At 48.1% G+C, this 17,199-nt stretch overlaps 1 protein-coding gene across 2 annotated transcripts in view; it reads left to right on the top strand.

Moving 5' to 3' along the window:
* The first annotated feature begins 239 nt into the window (after positions 1 to 239).
* The window catches only part of LOC137430984 (rap guanine nucleotide exchange factor 4), a 265,011-nt gene continuing 248,051 nt past the window's right edge, over positions 240 to 17,199 (top strand). For both annotated transcript variants that reach the window (XM_078781282.1, XM_078781283.1), the window contains exon 1: positions 240 to 382. In XM_078781282.1, the coding sequence (XP_078637408.1) occupies positions 315 to 382 (68 nt within the window). In that variant the 5' untranslated portion in view covers positions 240 to 314. The remainder of the gene's footprint in view (positions 383 to 17,199) is intronic.

Here is a 17,199-nt window from a genome sequence, read left to right on the forward strand (position 1 = left end):
CGCCCCTGCCTCCCTCTTGACTGTCTCTCCTCCTTCCCCCCTCTTCGTGTTAACCTCCATCCCCCACCCCCCACATGTTGACCCTCCCTCCCCAAAAATCCGCCCCGCTCCCCGAGTGTCCGGCCCGCCCCCCGAGTGTCCGGCCCGCTCCCCCGAGTGTCCGGCCCGCCCCCCGAGTGTCCGCCCCGCCCCCGAGTGTTCGCCCCGCCCCCCGAGTGTTCGACCCGCCCATACCAAGACCAACCTGACACTTCATTCCCCCTCCATATCTCGTCCTTGTGGAACGTTTGCCGATCTCTCGGATCACCCTCGTCATGGTGGCGGTGCGCACGAGTAGACACGGGCCGGACTGTTGCCATTGGCTCTCATGCCTGGACAAAAGGTGAGCTTTGTCGGACACGTGAACGAGTCGCTCATTTGTCTGGTTGTGACCAAGGTCTCTCACAGTCGCATCATGCATGAAAGCCGACCGTCTCCTGCAGTGCCGACATTATTAAACTGCAACGTCTCCCTGGTGCCGTGACGGCATCAAGCAATTCACAGACATTATCCATCAGAGGCGTGATTGTGTGTGTGTGTGTGTGTGTGTGTGTGTGTGTGTGTGTGTGTGTGTGTGTGTGTGTGTGTGTGTGTGTGTGTGTGTGTGTGTCTGTCTCTGTGTGTCTATATGTGTGTATGTGTGTGTGTCTATATGTGTGTGTGTCTATATGTGTGTGTGTCTATATGTGTGTGTGTCTATGTATGTGTGTCTATGTGTGTGTGTCTATGTGTGTGTGTCTGTGTGTATGTATGTGTCTATATATATGTGTGTGTCTATATATATGTGTGTGTGTGTGTGTATGTATATATATATATATTTCTATATGTGTGTGTGTCTGTGTGTGTGTGTGTGTATGTGTGTGTGTCTATGTATGTGTGTGTGTCTATGTATGTGTGTGTGTGTGTGTGTGTGTCTATATGTGTGTGTGTGTGTGTGTCTGTGTGTGTGTCTATATGTGTGTGTGTGTGTGTGTGTGTGTGTGTGTGTCTGTCTGTCTGTGTGTGTGTGTGCGTGTGTGTGTGTGTGTGTTTGTGTGTGTGTGTGTTTGTGTGTGTGTGTGTGTGTGTGTGTGTGTGGTTGTATATATATGTGTGTGTGAGATAGACAAAGACAGGATGAGAAGACAGAATACTCTCACCTCATTATTACCCTGAGGTCGTGAAGCGAAAAGGAGAAGGTTTTTTGTATACAGAATCGAGGCTCGTGTAAGAGCTGACACATTGAACATGAAAAGTTGCACAGACACATTAAACACAATGAAGGGAGCGGGAGACAATGGGGGGGGGGGGGGGGGGGGGGGGAGAGAGAGAGGGAAGCACACAAGCACAACAACAGTGGAGAACAGGGACGTCGGTAGATCTGTGGAAGGGAGAGGGCTGGGGGAGGAGGGGGAGGGGTACACGGTATAAAGAAAATGAACAATACTCGGAACCCCAGGAAAGAAGCTGCGGATTTCGAGAGGTGGGTTTGGGGTGTTTTAGCGGGGGAAGAAAAGATGAAGGTTTTGGATGGGGTAAGACAAGAGATGGTGGTGAACAGCTGTTTTAAAGACCTGGAGGGAGGAGTGGGATTGAAGAGAGCGAGGAGGCTGCAGACTGCCGATCTGAGGGATGAAGAATGGAGCGACAGAGAGTGGAGTCATCAGCAAAGAGATAGAGAGGATTTTCAAGAGAGTCAGAGAGATCATTGATGAAGACCAGAAAAAGCACGGGGCCCAGAACACTGCCTTGTGGAACTCCAGCCTGAACAGGAAGAGGAGATGAGAGAAACCCATTCAGGGCCACACGTTGACGACGACTAGAGAGGAAGTCCGCCAGCCATGCGTGGAGGTTTCCATGGATACCAAAGGAGGAGAGTTTGGTGATCAGAGCGGGGTGCCAGACCATTCATTATCCCATCGTGTGTTTGTCCTATGGTTGTCTGAGCCCTCCACATTATCCCATGGTGTGTTTGTCCCATGGTTCTCTAAGCCCTCCACATTATCCCATGGTGTGTTTGTCCCATGGTTGTCTGAGCCCTCCACATTATCCCATGGTTGTTTAAGCCCTCCACATTATCCCATGGTGTCTTTGTCCCATGGTTGTCTGAGCCCTCTACATTATCCCATGGTGTGTTTGTCCCATGGTTGTCTGAGCACTCCAAGTAGAATATGAATGTTTGTTCCGAGACCAACCACTTAACATACGCTCACTCGCATTCGCTCCCTGTTGTGCTTTTATCTTACAAACAACATTCTTTGTGTGTGTGTGTGTGTGTGTGTGTGTGTGTGTGTGTGTGTGTGTGTGTGTGTGTGTGTGTGTGTGTGTGTGTGTGTGTGTGAGACAGAATACTCCAACCTCATTATTACCCTGAGCTCGTGAAGCGAAATGCAGGGTAAGGTGATCGGGTGTGTACATGTGGCGTGTGTACATGTGGCGTGTGTACATACATGTCTGCATTTTTAAAATTAATTTTCTAGGCAACCGTTGGTCCAATCGACACGAAATGTTCGCCATTGGTGCGCCTCCACCTGTAGAAATTTAGTGAAATTATGACGTCATACGTCACGTGGTACGGGCGCCATCCTGGAAATTTTTTACACCTCTTTTCCTCTGACACCGCTCCATGGAAAAAATTGAAACATGGCTCATTGTCAAGTACTCACAATGAGGAATAAGAAATGTTAATGATCATTTGTGCCTTCATTATGACGTCATAAGTCGACAGGGGCAACGCTTAGTCTGATCAGTTTTGAAATTTCTTGAGCGTGATCTACGGAACAATTATATGAGAGAATATAAATTTGTGATGTCATCGCTCACGTGGTTTGGCAGCTTTATTGGATCAAATAAAAAACCCTTCACAAACAGCAGAGTTGGCTTGCACATTTTGTGCTCGGGGATATTATTTATGAGTTATTTGGCTTTTATTTCATTCATGAAAGGGACATTATTTGGAGGAGTGCTGTGCTTCTTTAAACCTCTCAACTGAGTTCATATAATCAGAGTGATATACACCCTTTTGTTGGAAGAGTTCAACTTCTTCCTGATTTGAGAAATAAGATTGGAGAATAGGAAAACTTTTGGTATTTGATACCAATTTAGATAAAGGGCTTCATATCAACTGAAATTGATCAAGAAATCAAATATTACAAGCATTGTGAGTATTGCGCTGCAGTACATGTCCCCTACCGGCAGTCTGTCGTCCGGAAAACTGTTGGGGAAATTACCAAAGGTTATTTACCCACGGGGTCTGAATCGTTCCCAATCGCTAATTACCTCAGGACGGGCTCACCTGTGATTCGCACTCGGGACTTCGATTTATACACCTTGCAGACAGGTCAGCAGAAGCACGAGAAAATAAGCAGTTGATAAAGAACCTTTCGAGTCGCTAAATATCAGTAATTTATTATATTTTCCGGTTCACGATCAATGACCGATGTGTATATATTGTTGCGGATATGGGATTTGGCCTCCATCCATATCCGCTTGTAAATATTCCCCTATTTCCCCAATACTCCCCAACTATCCCCAATCCCCCATTCCCTAGTCCCATTGTCTGTAAACAACACTCTGTAGAACCGACCTTCCCCTTTTTCCCCCATTAAATGTCGTGCCCAGGTTCACCGCATCTCACGTAGACAACTATAGGACATCTTGCTAGTTATTCTTAGTCTATGTCAGTTAAGGACTCGTTTCCATTAATTCTGACTCTTCGTTGCACCAGAATGTGATTGTATGGCACCAGTAGTGAGTTTAGGACCTCCCCATACCTCCTCCCATCTTCCTCATGAAACTACAACAATAACAACAACTACAACCACAGCGGGGGCGGCGCGGCCGCGGTGCGGGGAGTGTGCGTCCTCACACCGGCTTGGTTAGCCGCCATTGCCATGTGCGCCCACGGGGTTACCACGAAGGGGCTGGCTGTCAGCTCCTCGTCAAGGGCGGAGCCCGGTAACCCCCGCACCCAATAAGAAGCAACGGGCCGATTCCATCTGGGGCGGAGCTAACGAGCCGAGGGCGTGTCACTCCCCGCCGGATATACGCAGCGACTTACCGGACGTGACGTCAGATGCGCCTCAGCCACGAAGAAGAACCAGTCGCGACCTCCGAGCGCGAAGAGACCTCCCTGCATCTTTCGGACCGTGTGGATCCTGTCCCTGAGCCAAGAGTGCACCTTGAGCCATCGACTACCTGTCCTTCCTTGCCATCAATCCCGGTGTGAGTCAGTCTTGTCCTGTTTATCTGTCGTCTGTCGGGGCTACTATAAGACCGTGTTTAAGTGCCCACCTTTCTATGCTGTACCTCTTGTCAGTGTAATCTAACGTTCCGACATATTATAACCTCCTCCGGAGGTCTTGAGAACTGTACCCTTTGTGTCGTTTCATTTTAACCCAGCCGTTGTGTCCTTTCCTCAATTGATTTAGCGTAGCACGACTCGGCCAACGTCCGAGTATAATCGGGTAACCTGTGCAGACGCGGTCATACCAAACCGCTCGGTAAACCAACATCCACAACCGCGTCTGTAACATTTGGTGTCGAGGAGTTGGATTCGGACCTGGGACTAAATTCAGTTAGGCCCAAATTTTGGAACACCAATTGTACCATTAGGGTAACATTTTGGTGTCAGGAGGTGGAATTCGATCCGGAGCGCGTTTCACGCGCTCGAAATTATAACAGCGAAATTTGATTTTGTTTTACGAAAATAAAAACCCGAATTTTGAAAGTCGCGCTATGGCAGACCAAGACGGCTGGGTTCCGGTAGTAGGGAGTGAGGCAGGGTCGATCCAGGACCAAATTGAGGGACGTGAGGAGAGCGAAGCAGCGAGGGTAGCAGACGCGCGAAATAGCGCCTCGCACATGGCCACGGCGCCCACGCCCGCGACCGTAGTAGCGCCGCTGGTAAATTTGGACCTTTTTTTCATACAAATGAAGGCCCTTATGGCCCAGAATAGCGAGCAAATGAGGGAGGAAATGAGGGCTCAGAGTGAGCGATTGGAGGGCCAATTGGGGGTAATGGGAAACCAAATGGGGGTAATGAGGGACGAAGCGAGGGGTACCGGTGAGGGGTTAGACAATAATTTTAAGGGATTAGACAAGAAATTTGGGAAGTTAGACAATAATTTTGAGGAGTTAGACAAGAAATTTGGGAAGTTAGACAATAATTTTGAGCGGTTAGACAATAATTTTAAGGGATTAGACAAGAAATTTGGGAAGTTAGACAATAATTTTGAGGAGTTGGACAAGAAATTTGGGAAGTTAGACAATAATTTTGAGGGGTTAGACAACGGGATAAAAGAGGTGAGAAATGGGTTAATGGGGGTAGAAAACAGAATGGCCGCTCAAGAGAATCAAATGGAAGGGATGCAAAAGGGGTTAGAGGGGTTAGAAAACAGGATGGAAGGCAAATTGAGGGACATGAGGGACCAAGCGGAAAGGGAAGTTAACCAAATGGGGCAGCAGATAGAGGGGGTCAGAATGGGGGTAGAAACCAAACTGGATGCTCACAGGGAGGAAATGGAGCAGATGAGGGTGGCATCTGGGCAGGAGATGCAAGTGATGGGAGAGGAGATCAGAAGAGGAGTGAGTGAGGAGGTCGGAGGAGTGCGCGAGGAGGTGAGGCACTGTAAGGAGCACATGGAGAAGGAGGTGAGAAAGGGGACTGTAAAGTTACAAGGGGGGCATAGAGGACCTGACGCAGGAGGTGGAGCAGCTGACGGTGGGACAGACGGAGTTAGTGGAGCAGGTTCAAAGGAACACTGCGGTATTAGGAGGTTTAAAAGCGACACAGAAAGAACTAAAAGATGACTTGGTAGCGACGAAGAGGGAATGTCAGATGGTACGTGAGGGACTGACAACGAGGCTGGACGAGGTGATAGAGGTAATGGAGACGAAGGACCGGCAGGTGAGGACGCACATGGAAACGGTCAAGGTAGCCTTGGAGGACGAGCTTGAGGAGACGTACCGGGGAATAAAAGAGGTGAAGCAGAAATTAGAAGAAGTGGAAGAAGGGGTGAGCGAAATTAAGAAGCGACGGAGAGAGGATAAGAAAGAGATAAAAGAGGAGATAAAAGAATTGGTCCAAAGTCTGTGTTTGGATCGTGATGATGTGCTCATTAACCGGATGAGGGATTCGCAGGTGATGGAGGAGAAGCGAAGAGGAAGAAGACCCGGTGTAAGTGGTGACCAATATGGTCGTGCGTATGATGCGCCAGGGGATTTAAGAAGCTTGGGGGTTGAGATGGACCCGGGTGTTCGTGAGAGGCCGTGGGTGAAGTGTGCGACAGGTCTGGTGTGCGAAAAAGGAGGTGTGCGAGAAAGTCCGACTCTGGGGTGAGTGAGGAAAAAGTGCGTGCCAAGGAGTGAGGGTGCTGGCGAGAATGAGTCGGTCGTAGCGCGTGTGCGAGGGAGCACATGGGAGCGCGTAGTGAGGAGTGTTACGGAGGGTGTGACGGGAGAGTGTGCGCGAGAAAGGTGTGTGACGGACAGGTGCATGGGGAAAGAGTGCGCTGTCAAGAGTAAGGGTGAGTGCGTTGTCAAGAGTGGTGGTGAGAGTAGTGAGAGTGACAAGGAGCGTGAGTTGGTTGTGACAGGTGAGCGAGGATGTACACCTGGAATGGAAGGATGCACACCTGGAATGGTAGAGCGTGAGTGGGAATGCACGCTGGAATTGGTAGTGAGGCACGTGGTTGGGTGTGCGAATGAGAGCACACCTGTGATTGTCACAGAGGAGGTGACCGAGGAGGGGGCGCGAAGAGGTGTGTTGGTGAGGTGTGCGACCAACGAATGTGTGCCAAAGTGTTCGGTGGTCAGGTGTGTGACCAAGGCTGTGAGTGGAATGAGGGTACCTGGGTGTGTAAGGAAAGGTACGAGGAGCATGGGAACGGCTGGATGTGTGAGCAAGGAACGGGCTGCGGGGTGTAAGCATGCAGGTGAAGCATCGACGTTAAACGGGTTAGCGGTTAGAGCGACTTTTAGCCGAATCGGGCCCTCGGTGCGTGCTGGGCCTCGCTTTGAACGGCCGCGTCCGTGCTCCACTAGGCGGAGCGGGCGGCTGGATAGGAAGGGTCGTCATGGCGACCACTTTTTGTTGAGGCAGTCCGGCAGGTCGAGATCGGGACATTGGATGGCTCCACGCCGAGATGGTGCGTGGGATCTCGGCCCGGGTAAGCCCCCGTCCCTGCACCGAGTGCCGGACGCATCCAGCCGCTGGCACAGAACAACCCGCATTCATGGCTTGGCTTTACGAAGCCGGGCTTTGGACAGGAATTGGCGCACCGAGAGGCATTAGTGAGTAGACTGGGTGATGAGGTTAGTGTTTTGGACCCAAAATTAGAGAAAAACAAAATTTGATGATTGGCAAGGGATTGGCAGTAATGATTGGCAGATGATGGGCAGTGATTGGCAAATTTTTGATTTGTTGAAATTTGATGTGCAAAATTGGTAGTGAGCGATGGGCCCGGTGGGTAAGGGTGGCATCCCTGCCACCCTTCCCATGTGGGGCAAATGCGCAATAGCTTATGGGGTGTATGGCAGTGAAAACTAGCCCGGGTGGGTTAGGATATTGATAGGGATCTAGCGAAGATGACATTAGGTGACGTTAAGATTAGTTAGTGACTGATACCTGTAGTGGGGACGCAGGTAGATTAGTGTGGATTATAATGACGAGGGAGCGCAATAGTTTAAAGGGGCGACTGGGAAGCGCAAGTTTCAGAGGGGAGTAGTTAGATGAGATGATGCCGTGTGGTTGGGAATTGAACAGGTGTGATTGCACAGGTGTGCAACTGGACAGGTGTGTGGAGCAGTGTGGAGCAGTGTATGAGTAGTGAGTGTTGTGGATCAGCGCGAATGCGCTTGGGGAGAGAAGGGTGCAGGCGGCACCAAGAGTGAGAGCACAGGTGTGCAAGTACAGGTGTGTGGAGAGAGTTGGAGTAAGTGGTACGGAGTGGTGTGCATGGTGCGAAGGTGTGAATGGGGGAAGAGTGGACCCCCATCACGGATACCCGGGGCGGGTAGTGTAAGTGTTAGGTAGAGGGTATAGGTAAATTGTGGTTGGATATTGGCATTTGTGGTGCGGTTGCAGAATGGTATTGTGGATGGGTGCATTAGTGTTGTGGAAATGGCTGGGCGTGTAGCCTGTTAGTGTGTGTAGTTGGTTGGGCACTCCACCACTGTGAGGATGTCGGCCAGGTGAGGCCGCAGGTGGGCTCTGGGAGCCGTTAGTGTCAGTGGGGCCCGAGGATCCGGAGGACGGACCCGGGTAGCCCAGTGCCAGAGAGGGCACCGAGTGGGGAGAGCGCCAGAGGGCCTTCCCCAGGTAGTTAGGTTAGGGTAAGGAGCAGGTAAGCTCGGAGGCAACTGCAGTGGTGGAGGTGTGCAGGTGGGTAGACCCGCTGGGAGAGGTACACGCCACAGCCCGGAAATTGTGCGAAGGCACCGGGAGATGAATCGGGGGAGTGAGACCCCAAATTGAAAAGCACCACAGTTTGGTCAATGGGAATTGGTTTTTAGAACCCATAGTGTAAGTTGGCCAATGGATTGGCAGGAGAAAGACCCCGGGTAGTGTAAAGTGTGTTAAAGTCATTTAGGAAATAGTTAGGATTGATGAACCTGTCGCACCATACGCAGCCACTTACCTGTGGTGATGATGACTCCACACCTGTGTTTTCTTTGTTTGTGTTGCAGGAAGGAGAATTGCTGTGTGGATTTGTGAGACGCATCACGACGTGGATGAGACATTGGGGTGATTCCATCTCTCCCTCCCTAGGAGGGACTGATGATGAATTGGTAATGGCAAATTTTGATGTTGAGTTGGAGATGGCAAATTATGATGTTGAGTTGAAAATGGCAAATTTGATTGGTTAGGAGGGAGAGAAGACGAATTTGGTATATGGGAGGAACGTGGAAGACAGTAGGGACGTTTGTTGATTTGTAAAGTAGATGTTTATGGGTAGTGTTGTGTTTTGTGGATACAGTAAGGGGTAAGGGAGGGGCCATGTAGGTTACCTGGTGGGGGGGGGGGGGCGTACGGTAGGAACGTACCTGTCTCACCTGGTTCCCATGTGCCCCCAGTGTGCATTACCTTACATTGCGTGCACTTTTGCGCCCTTACCACCTTACTCACTGGTCTGCTTCTTTTGTCTCCCACCTCCGAGGATCTGGCTTTGGGGCAGAGAGAGAGGAGAGAGAGGTGCTGGCTCCGCAGTTGTGGGCCTGCACTTTCGCTGCTTGCTGCCTGGATCGATACACCATATGGACCGCAATTTTGGTGGCCACCCACAATGGACCGCAGTTCTTTTGCGGCCAAGCACCACCCGTGGATGGACCTATGGGTCAACGTGGCACCTCTGCCATACAGGTGAACCACTTATAGTTGGCCCCCTGACGGCCACAAATAGGAAATGGACGCGGTTGGCGCCTTTCTTTATTTTTGAAAGAAGTAAGAAGGCCAAGTGCACCACACGAAGGCAAGACCAGCGGCAGAACATCGGCCGGCTGCGACACCACACCATGATTATTAAACATTTTATTGGTGCACCGGATGGTGCTGACTGTGTGATGGGGTGGTGCTTTTGGTGCTTGGAAGAGGTGCTCTGCACATTATTAAAGGCCGTAAGGCCACAGAGCACTCGTGGGTTGGTGTATCGATGCTGGCATGCGTGCTCTCTCTATGCATAACATCTGCATGTGTTCCTCCAAAAACAGGTCCTGGATCGTAGTGTAAATATCAGTGTAGTCTTGTATAAATAATGCTCCCTACCGGCTGTATGTTTAGTTTGAGAATTCTTTCCGCGATTCGGTTATCCTGTGGGTGTGTTTCTGTGAGGAGAAGGGTGCAACGTCGCAGGGGGACATATTTACTCATTTGTGAACATCTGTAAAACTGTCGCACTCAGGGTAGAGTTAATAGTAGAGGGAACTACATCTGAGTGCCACACTAAAATAGGTAAAAATTTATCGGGTCGGGACGCCCCGAGGGTAGAGAAGGGTGCAATGTTGCGGATATGGGATTTGGCCTCCATCCATATCCGCTTGTAAATATTCCCCTATTTCCCCAATACTCCCCAACTATCCCCAATCCCCCATTCCCTAGTCCCATTGTCTGTAAACAACACTCTGTAGAACCGACCTTCCCCTTTTTCCCCCATTAAATGTCGTGCCCAGGTTCACCGCATCTCACGTAGACAACTATAGGACATCTTGCTAGTTATTCTTAGTCTATGTCAGTTAAGGACTCGTTTCCATTAATTCTGACTCTTCGTTGCACCAGTATGTGATTGTATGGCACCAGTAGTGAGTTTAGGACCTCCCCATACCTCCTCCCATCTTCCTCATGAAACTACAACAATAACAACAACTACAACCACAGCGGGGGCGGCGCGGCCGCGGTGCGGGGAGTGTGCGTCCTCACACCGGCTTGGTTAGCCGCCATTGCCATGTGCGCCCACGGGGTTACCACGAAGGGGCTGGCTGTCAGCTCCTCGTCAAGGGCGGAGCCCGGTAACCCCCGCACCCAATAAGAAGCAACGGGCCGATTCCATCTGGGGCGGAGCTAACGAGCCGAGGGCGTGTCACTCCCCGCCGGATATACGCAGCGACTTACCGGACGTGACGTCAGATGCGCCTCAGCCACGAAGAAGAACCAGTCGCGACCTCCGAGCGCTAAGAGACCTCCCTGCATCTTTCGGACCGTGTGGATCCTGTCCCTGAGCCAAGAGTGCACCTTGAGCCATCGACTACCTGTCCTTCCTTGCCATCAATCCCGGTGTGAGTCAGTCTTGTCCTGTTTATCTGTCGTCTGTCGGGGCTACTATAAGACCGTGTTTAAGTGCCCACCTTTCTATGCTGTACCTCTTGTCAGTGTAATCTAACGTTCCGACATATTATAACCTCCTCCGGAGGTCTTGAAAACTGTACCCTTTGTGTCGTTTCATTTTAACCCAGCCGTTGTGTCCTTTCCTCAATTGATTTAGCGTAGCGCGACTCGGCCAACGTCCGAGTATAATCGGGTAACCTGTGCAGACGCGGTCATACCAAACCGCTCGGTAAACCAACATCCACAACCGCGTCTGTAACAATATATATGTTGCCCGGCTTGGCTCCGCCCCTCCCGAAAGCACGCGCTGTGTCACGCTTTTGACGTTCGCAAACAAGGCTGAGGGCGCACGGTGCGGCTTGAGGAGAACTCTAGAATAAACAAGAGATATCCATTTTTAAAATATTTTTGTTTAATTAACGGTATCTGCCAAACCATGTGCCCTATCACAAATTCCAAAAGGACATTTTAGTAGATTGACATGCTGAACAGATCTGAGAAGTTTCCCCTCGATTGGATCAAAAATGAGGGAGGAGCTCAGTTTTAAAGGTTCATGCTTAAAAACGTCATAACTCTGAAACCATGTGACGCATGACGTCATGCTCGTTGACTTTTTTGTTCGTCATGGATATGCGATTCTGCCTGCAAAGTTTGGCCTCGATCTGTTCAGCCATTGCAGAGAAAAAGGGGTTTTCATGTTTTCGCGAAAAACAGTATGGCGGCCGAACCACGTGACTTGTGACGTCATAATTACCATTAAAATATTCTCCAGACCGAGTCCCCCCTACGGTGAAATTTTTTATCTCAATCGGTCCAATTATTGCAGAGAAAATCTTTTTTAATGGAAATTAAAACTTAAAATGGCACTGAGTTAAGGATCATCAGAATTATCAGAATTCCCAAAGTTCAAAGTGCCATAACATTGTCAAAAATGATCGAAACGTCGTGAAGTTCGAACTTGATCTGTAACTTATCATGAGGAAACCATGTGCCAAGTTTGAAATCATTAGCATCAAGAGTTTAGAAAAAAATTCCGGAAAACTGTTCTTTGCGTGACAGACTGACGGACTGACGGACGGACGGACGGACTGATGGACGGACGGACGGAGGGACGGCGTGCAAACCTGTAGTCCCCTCTGGTGTACTGTACACCGGTAGGGGACTAATAATGGCTTTCATTGATATTCCTTTCTTTTTAGGTGTATAAATTGTTTTTGTAGATATGTAAATTGCTTTTGTGAATGAGATGTTTTTCTGGTCCATGTCATTAATGACTGACATGTATCCACTGGTTTGACTCGATTCTTTTTTTTAAAGATTGCGTCATTGTGACCGATGTTGTGAAGAAAGGCTGGAATGAAAGTGGGGAAATTTTAATTTAAGATTACAAATTTGATGAGCTGGACCTTTATATTCCCCAGTGAGATGACAATGGTCTCTTACCTTTGGACCTTCACTAATTTCCTGCGCACAAATATAACAGATATTGTTTTCCCTAAATTTATTTTCTATTCCTCTGCTAATGCCATTGGTGTATTCGTCGACGGAGGCATTATGTTTTCAGGTTCTCCGTCCATCCGTCTGTCCGTCCATCCGTCTGTGATAGGTTTTCGTTGCCGTGATAACTTGAGAACGGCTGAAGGGATCTTAGTCAAACTCGGTGCAGGTATAATGAGGTAAAGATGAATTGATTAGATTTTGGGGTCAAGAGGTCAAAAGCAAAAGGTCAGAGGTCATGTCAGGTAAAAATGTGATAACTTGTAAACAGCTGAAGGGATTTAAATTAAAACTTGGTACAGACATGCATAATGATGTAAACCTGAACTGATTAAATTTTGGGGTCAAGAGGTCAGAGGTCATGTCAGGTAAAAATGTAATAACTTGAGAACAGCTGAATGGATTTAAATCAAACTTGTTACAAGTTTTTGAATGATTTTCAGCAGACTTCAGCAAATGACAATGCTAATTACAATAACTAGCAAAGAACCCGTCCTTGTGGATAGGATAATTCCTTCAGAATTGCTGCATCGCTGAATTGACGCCAGGGGGGGTTGACTCAGCCTGTCATCCTTCCGAGGTCGGCAAATCGAGTACCAGTTCACTGGTAATTCCCTGTGTGTCGCAAGAGGTGACCAACAGGGTTGGCGGCAGGAAGTGCATCCGGCCGTAAAACATTGCTTCAAAAAGGGGACCATGGTGCCCTAAAAAGGCCAACCCCTGCTCTGCGGGGGGGAAATGGCCTCTAAAAGTGGTTCTTCTTCTTCAGAGTTGCTGTAATATGACTTGTAATACCTGATTCCACCAGGAGCAGTGCTATAGCACACATATTTACCTCGAGAGAAATGGTGTCCTCCCAATGCCAACCCCTGGGACTATGAAAAAAAAAAAAATCTTTAAAATACAAAAAAACAAACTCGACATCACATCACTGAAGCTTTTCGTGTGTGTGTGTGTGTGTGTGTGTGTGCGTGTGTGTGTGCGTGCGTGCGTGCGCGCGCACCAACTACAACTTTTCTGGACAATCATGGATATGATATATTTGACATTTTATGATATCCTGAGCGACAGAATTCTTGCTGTATGTCTATCACTGACTGCAACGTAATTGTCAGAGTTGGTTTGGAGGAGGCACCGAGGATCTTTTTTTGGCGTCTTCCACAATGGAATAGGGACGACAGCCCTTGAATGATCGATGCTGAGCTCAATGGCTGTTTGAGGCCATGAAGGACTGAAATCCAGATGATTTTCCAGTTCTTGTCAAATCGATAACGCGGATTCATATACACTCGATACTTGTGTCTGAATCTACCGTTCTTTTAAGAGTGACGAGCCTGTGGTTGTTTTTTTTCTACGGAAAACCCTCCCTTTGTTTGGGCAGTGTATAGGCAACAAAGCGCTGCCTTGCATGCTCCCAGAAGTTTGTTTACTACTAACAACCCAGTGTTGATTTTTGTCATCCACATGCTTATTGGCAAAAAATAACGTTATGAAATTGTTTTATGTTCCCAGAGATCAGACGTTGAAGGGAAAATAAATGATAAATTGCAATATTAAAGTGTCAATGATGGTGAATGAAAGGCACAATCGGGAAACAAACGTACCCCAGCTAACAATTTTGCATTACTACAGCGTTTCACTTTTGTTTTTGCCACCTTTTTCTCTAACGTTTATGAACGTTCAAACGTTGGGTTTTGTTTGTTTACATGACGTTGCAATAACGTTACAAAACGTCGTTGCAAAGTTATAATAACGCTATTGCAGGGACGGTTACGCAACCATTACAGGAAAATTTACACAACGTTGCAGGGACGTTCGAACATTGGGTTTTGTTTACGTTTCCATGACATTGCGATAACATTACTATAACTTTGGAGCAATGTTTTATAACTGCATTGCAGGGACATTTGCATGTTATTTTGGGGTTTTTTCCCATAACGTTATGGTTTAACATTCAGATATCAATACAAACAGGACACAGCTTTTGCTTGACATTTATTTTGCACTTCATTTTTTGTGTTTGTGTGCAAAATCAACAATTGAAAATTTGAATTGAAATTTGAAAAGTCAAAAAAAAAACAATTGAAATTTGAAAGCGGGTTGGCTGGGAGGATGCAGTTCACAAATCGCTATCTTCCTCACACCTGTAGTCTATCGTCATTGCATGAACAACACCTGAAGCATTCGACATCTGAAAAAAAAAACCCCACCAATAAAAACGCTTTTTAAATTGTCAAGAAGGGAGAGAATAATCATACTTCATAGTTATCCAAAACATGTATTTATCCTTTATTTGAAGCATATATGAAAAGTCATGCATAAAAACGTTGTTATAACAATGTTTTAACGAAACAAAAATCATGCCGGGTCATTATGACCCATGAATGCATTCATTGGTGTATTGCATTTTAAAACTATTTTTCCCTGTGATCCTAAACAAAAAATAAAAAACACAAACATGTATTACCCTTTATTCGAAGCATATATGAATATGAAGGTCATGCGTAAAAACGTTTAGTTGGAGTGAAACAATCACACTGGTCCCGGGTCAAATTGACCTATGAATGCGTTAATTGTGATTTATTGACTCAGCATATCTAAGGGTTAAAGAATGTAAATTTATGATGTCATCACTCACGTTGTCTGACTGCCATGTTGAATCTAAGAAAAAAAATAAACCCTGTCAAAAACGGAAGAGTTGGCTCACCAATTTGTCTGTGCGCGCCAAGCCAAATTTCTGTTCTTTTCACCCTATCTTTTGCTCAAGGTCATCTGCCAGCATCCTGGAAATCAGCAAACATTACCGCTTTACACAAAAAAGGTGCAAAAACAGATCCTTGCAACTACAGACCAATCAGCCTGCTCCCCAATTATCATCAGCAAAGTCATGGAATCCATCATTGCTTCGGATATGAAATCTTTCCTCTTCTCCAATGGCTTGATCTCTGATCATCAATTTGGTTTCAGACCAGGTCACTCTACTCTGGACATGCTGCTTGTGCTGTCTCAACAATGGATGGAGGTCCTCAATGCCAACAGGAAATCAGAGCTGTCTCCCTTGACATATCACGTGCCTTCGATACGGTCTGGCACCCAGCTCTGCTCACCAAACTCTCCTCCTATGGTATCCATGGAAATCTCCATGCATGGCTTGCGGACTTCCTCTCTGGTCGTAGTCAACGTTTGGCCCTGAATGGATTTCTCTTATCTCCCCTTACTGTTCAGGCTGGAGTTGCCCAAGGCAGTGTGCTGGGCCCTGTACTTTTTCTGGTCTTTATCAATGATCTCTCCGACTCTCTGGAAAATCCTCTCTATCTCTTTGCTGATGACTCCACGCTCTGCCGCTCCATTCCTCTTCCCTCAGATCGGCAGTCTGCAGCCTCCTCACTCTCTGAAGACCTGGACAAAATCACAGACTGGTCAAACAAGTGGAACATGTCTTTCAATCCTGACAAATCTCACACTCTTACTATGTCTCTCCGAAAAGATCGACTGGACAACCCTCCCATCTACTTTCTCAACAATCCTCTCCAAGAGGTTCTGTCGCTCAAGCTTTTGGGTCTCACTATCTGCCATGATCTTTCTTGGGAAAACCACATTTCCAAGCTGGCCTCCAAAGCCAGTCGCCGACTGGGCATCCTCCGTCGTGCGAAGTCCTTCCTAGGCACACCTGAGCTCCTCACCACATACAAGGAGTTTGTTTCTTCGGACTTCCTCTCTGGTCATAGTCAACGTTTGGCCCTGAATGGATTTCTCTTATCTCCCCTTACTGTTCAGGCTGGAGTTGCCCAAGGCAGTGTGCTGGGCCCTGTGCTTTTTCTGGTCTTTATCAATGATCTCTCCGACTCTCTGGAAAATCTATCCTCTCTATCTCTTTTAGCGGGGGTAGAAAAGATCAAGGTTTTGGATGGGGGAAGATAAGAGATGGTGGTGAACAGCTGTTTTAAAGACCTGGAGTGAGGAGTGGGATTGAAGGGAGTGTGGGAGTTTGTTCCAGAGGCGGGAGAAAAGAGGAATGAAAGAGTGAAGTTTGTCAACGTTTGGCCCTGAAGTCCCACAGACTACGACCAGAGAGACTACGACCAGAGAGGAAGTCCGCAAGCCAAACGTTGTCCGCAAGCCAAAGTCCGCAAGCCAAAGTCGCCGACTGGGCATCCTCCGTCGTGCGAAGTCCTTCCTCGGCACACCTGAGCTCCTCACCACATACAAGGCTTTCATCCGCAGCTCAATGGAATACTGTTCTCCCCTATGGGCTGGTGCTCCTGCCTCACACCTGGCTCGGCTTCACGCTGTTGAATCCAAAGCTTTCAAAATCATTGGAATCTCCCGCGATGAAGCTATCTCTGAGGGCCTTTCACTCACTCACCGCAGGCAGGTAGGTGGTCTTTCTGTCTTCTACCGACTCCTCTCCGGCCTTGCTCCCCCAGCTCTCTCCGTGCTCTGTCCCCCAAATATTCCTACAGGTCGCACAAGATCTGCCAGCAACCCTCTGATGGTTAAACTGCCGAAATCTCGGCTCTCTGCTCACCTTCACTCTTTCATTCCTCTTTTCTCCCGCCTGTGGAACAAACTCCCACACTCCCTTCAATCCCTCTCCTCCCTCCAGGTCTTTAAAACAGCTGTTCACCACCATCTCTTATCTTCCCCCATCCATAACCTTGATCTTTTCTACCCCCACTAATTCACCCCAGATCCACCTTGTTTGAAATTCCAACTTATTTCCTGGAAATCCTGGCAGTGTCCATATGTTTATACCTCTCCCACCCCCCCCCCCCCCTTCACATGCCTCCCCCCCTTCACATGCCTCCCCCCTTCACATGCCTCCCCCCCAAAGCCCTCTCCCTCCCACAGATCTCTCGATGTCT

The sequence above is a fragment of the Myxine glutinosa genome, chromosome 7 (assembly GCF_964187855.1).
Source record: "Myxine glutinosa chromosome 7, kmMyxGlut1.1, whole genome shotgun sequence".
In the NCBI taxonomy this organism is placed as follows: domain Eukaryota; kingdom Metazoa; phylum Chordata; class Myxini; order Myxiniformes; family Myxinidae; genus Myxine; species Myxine glutinosa.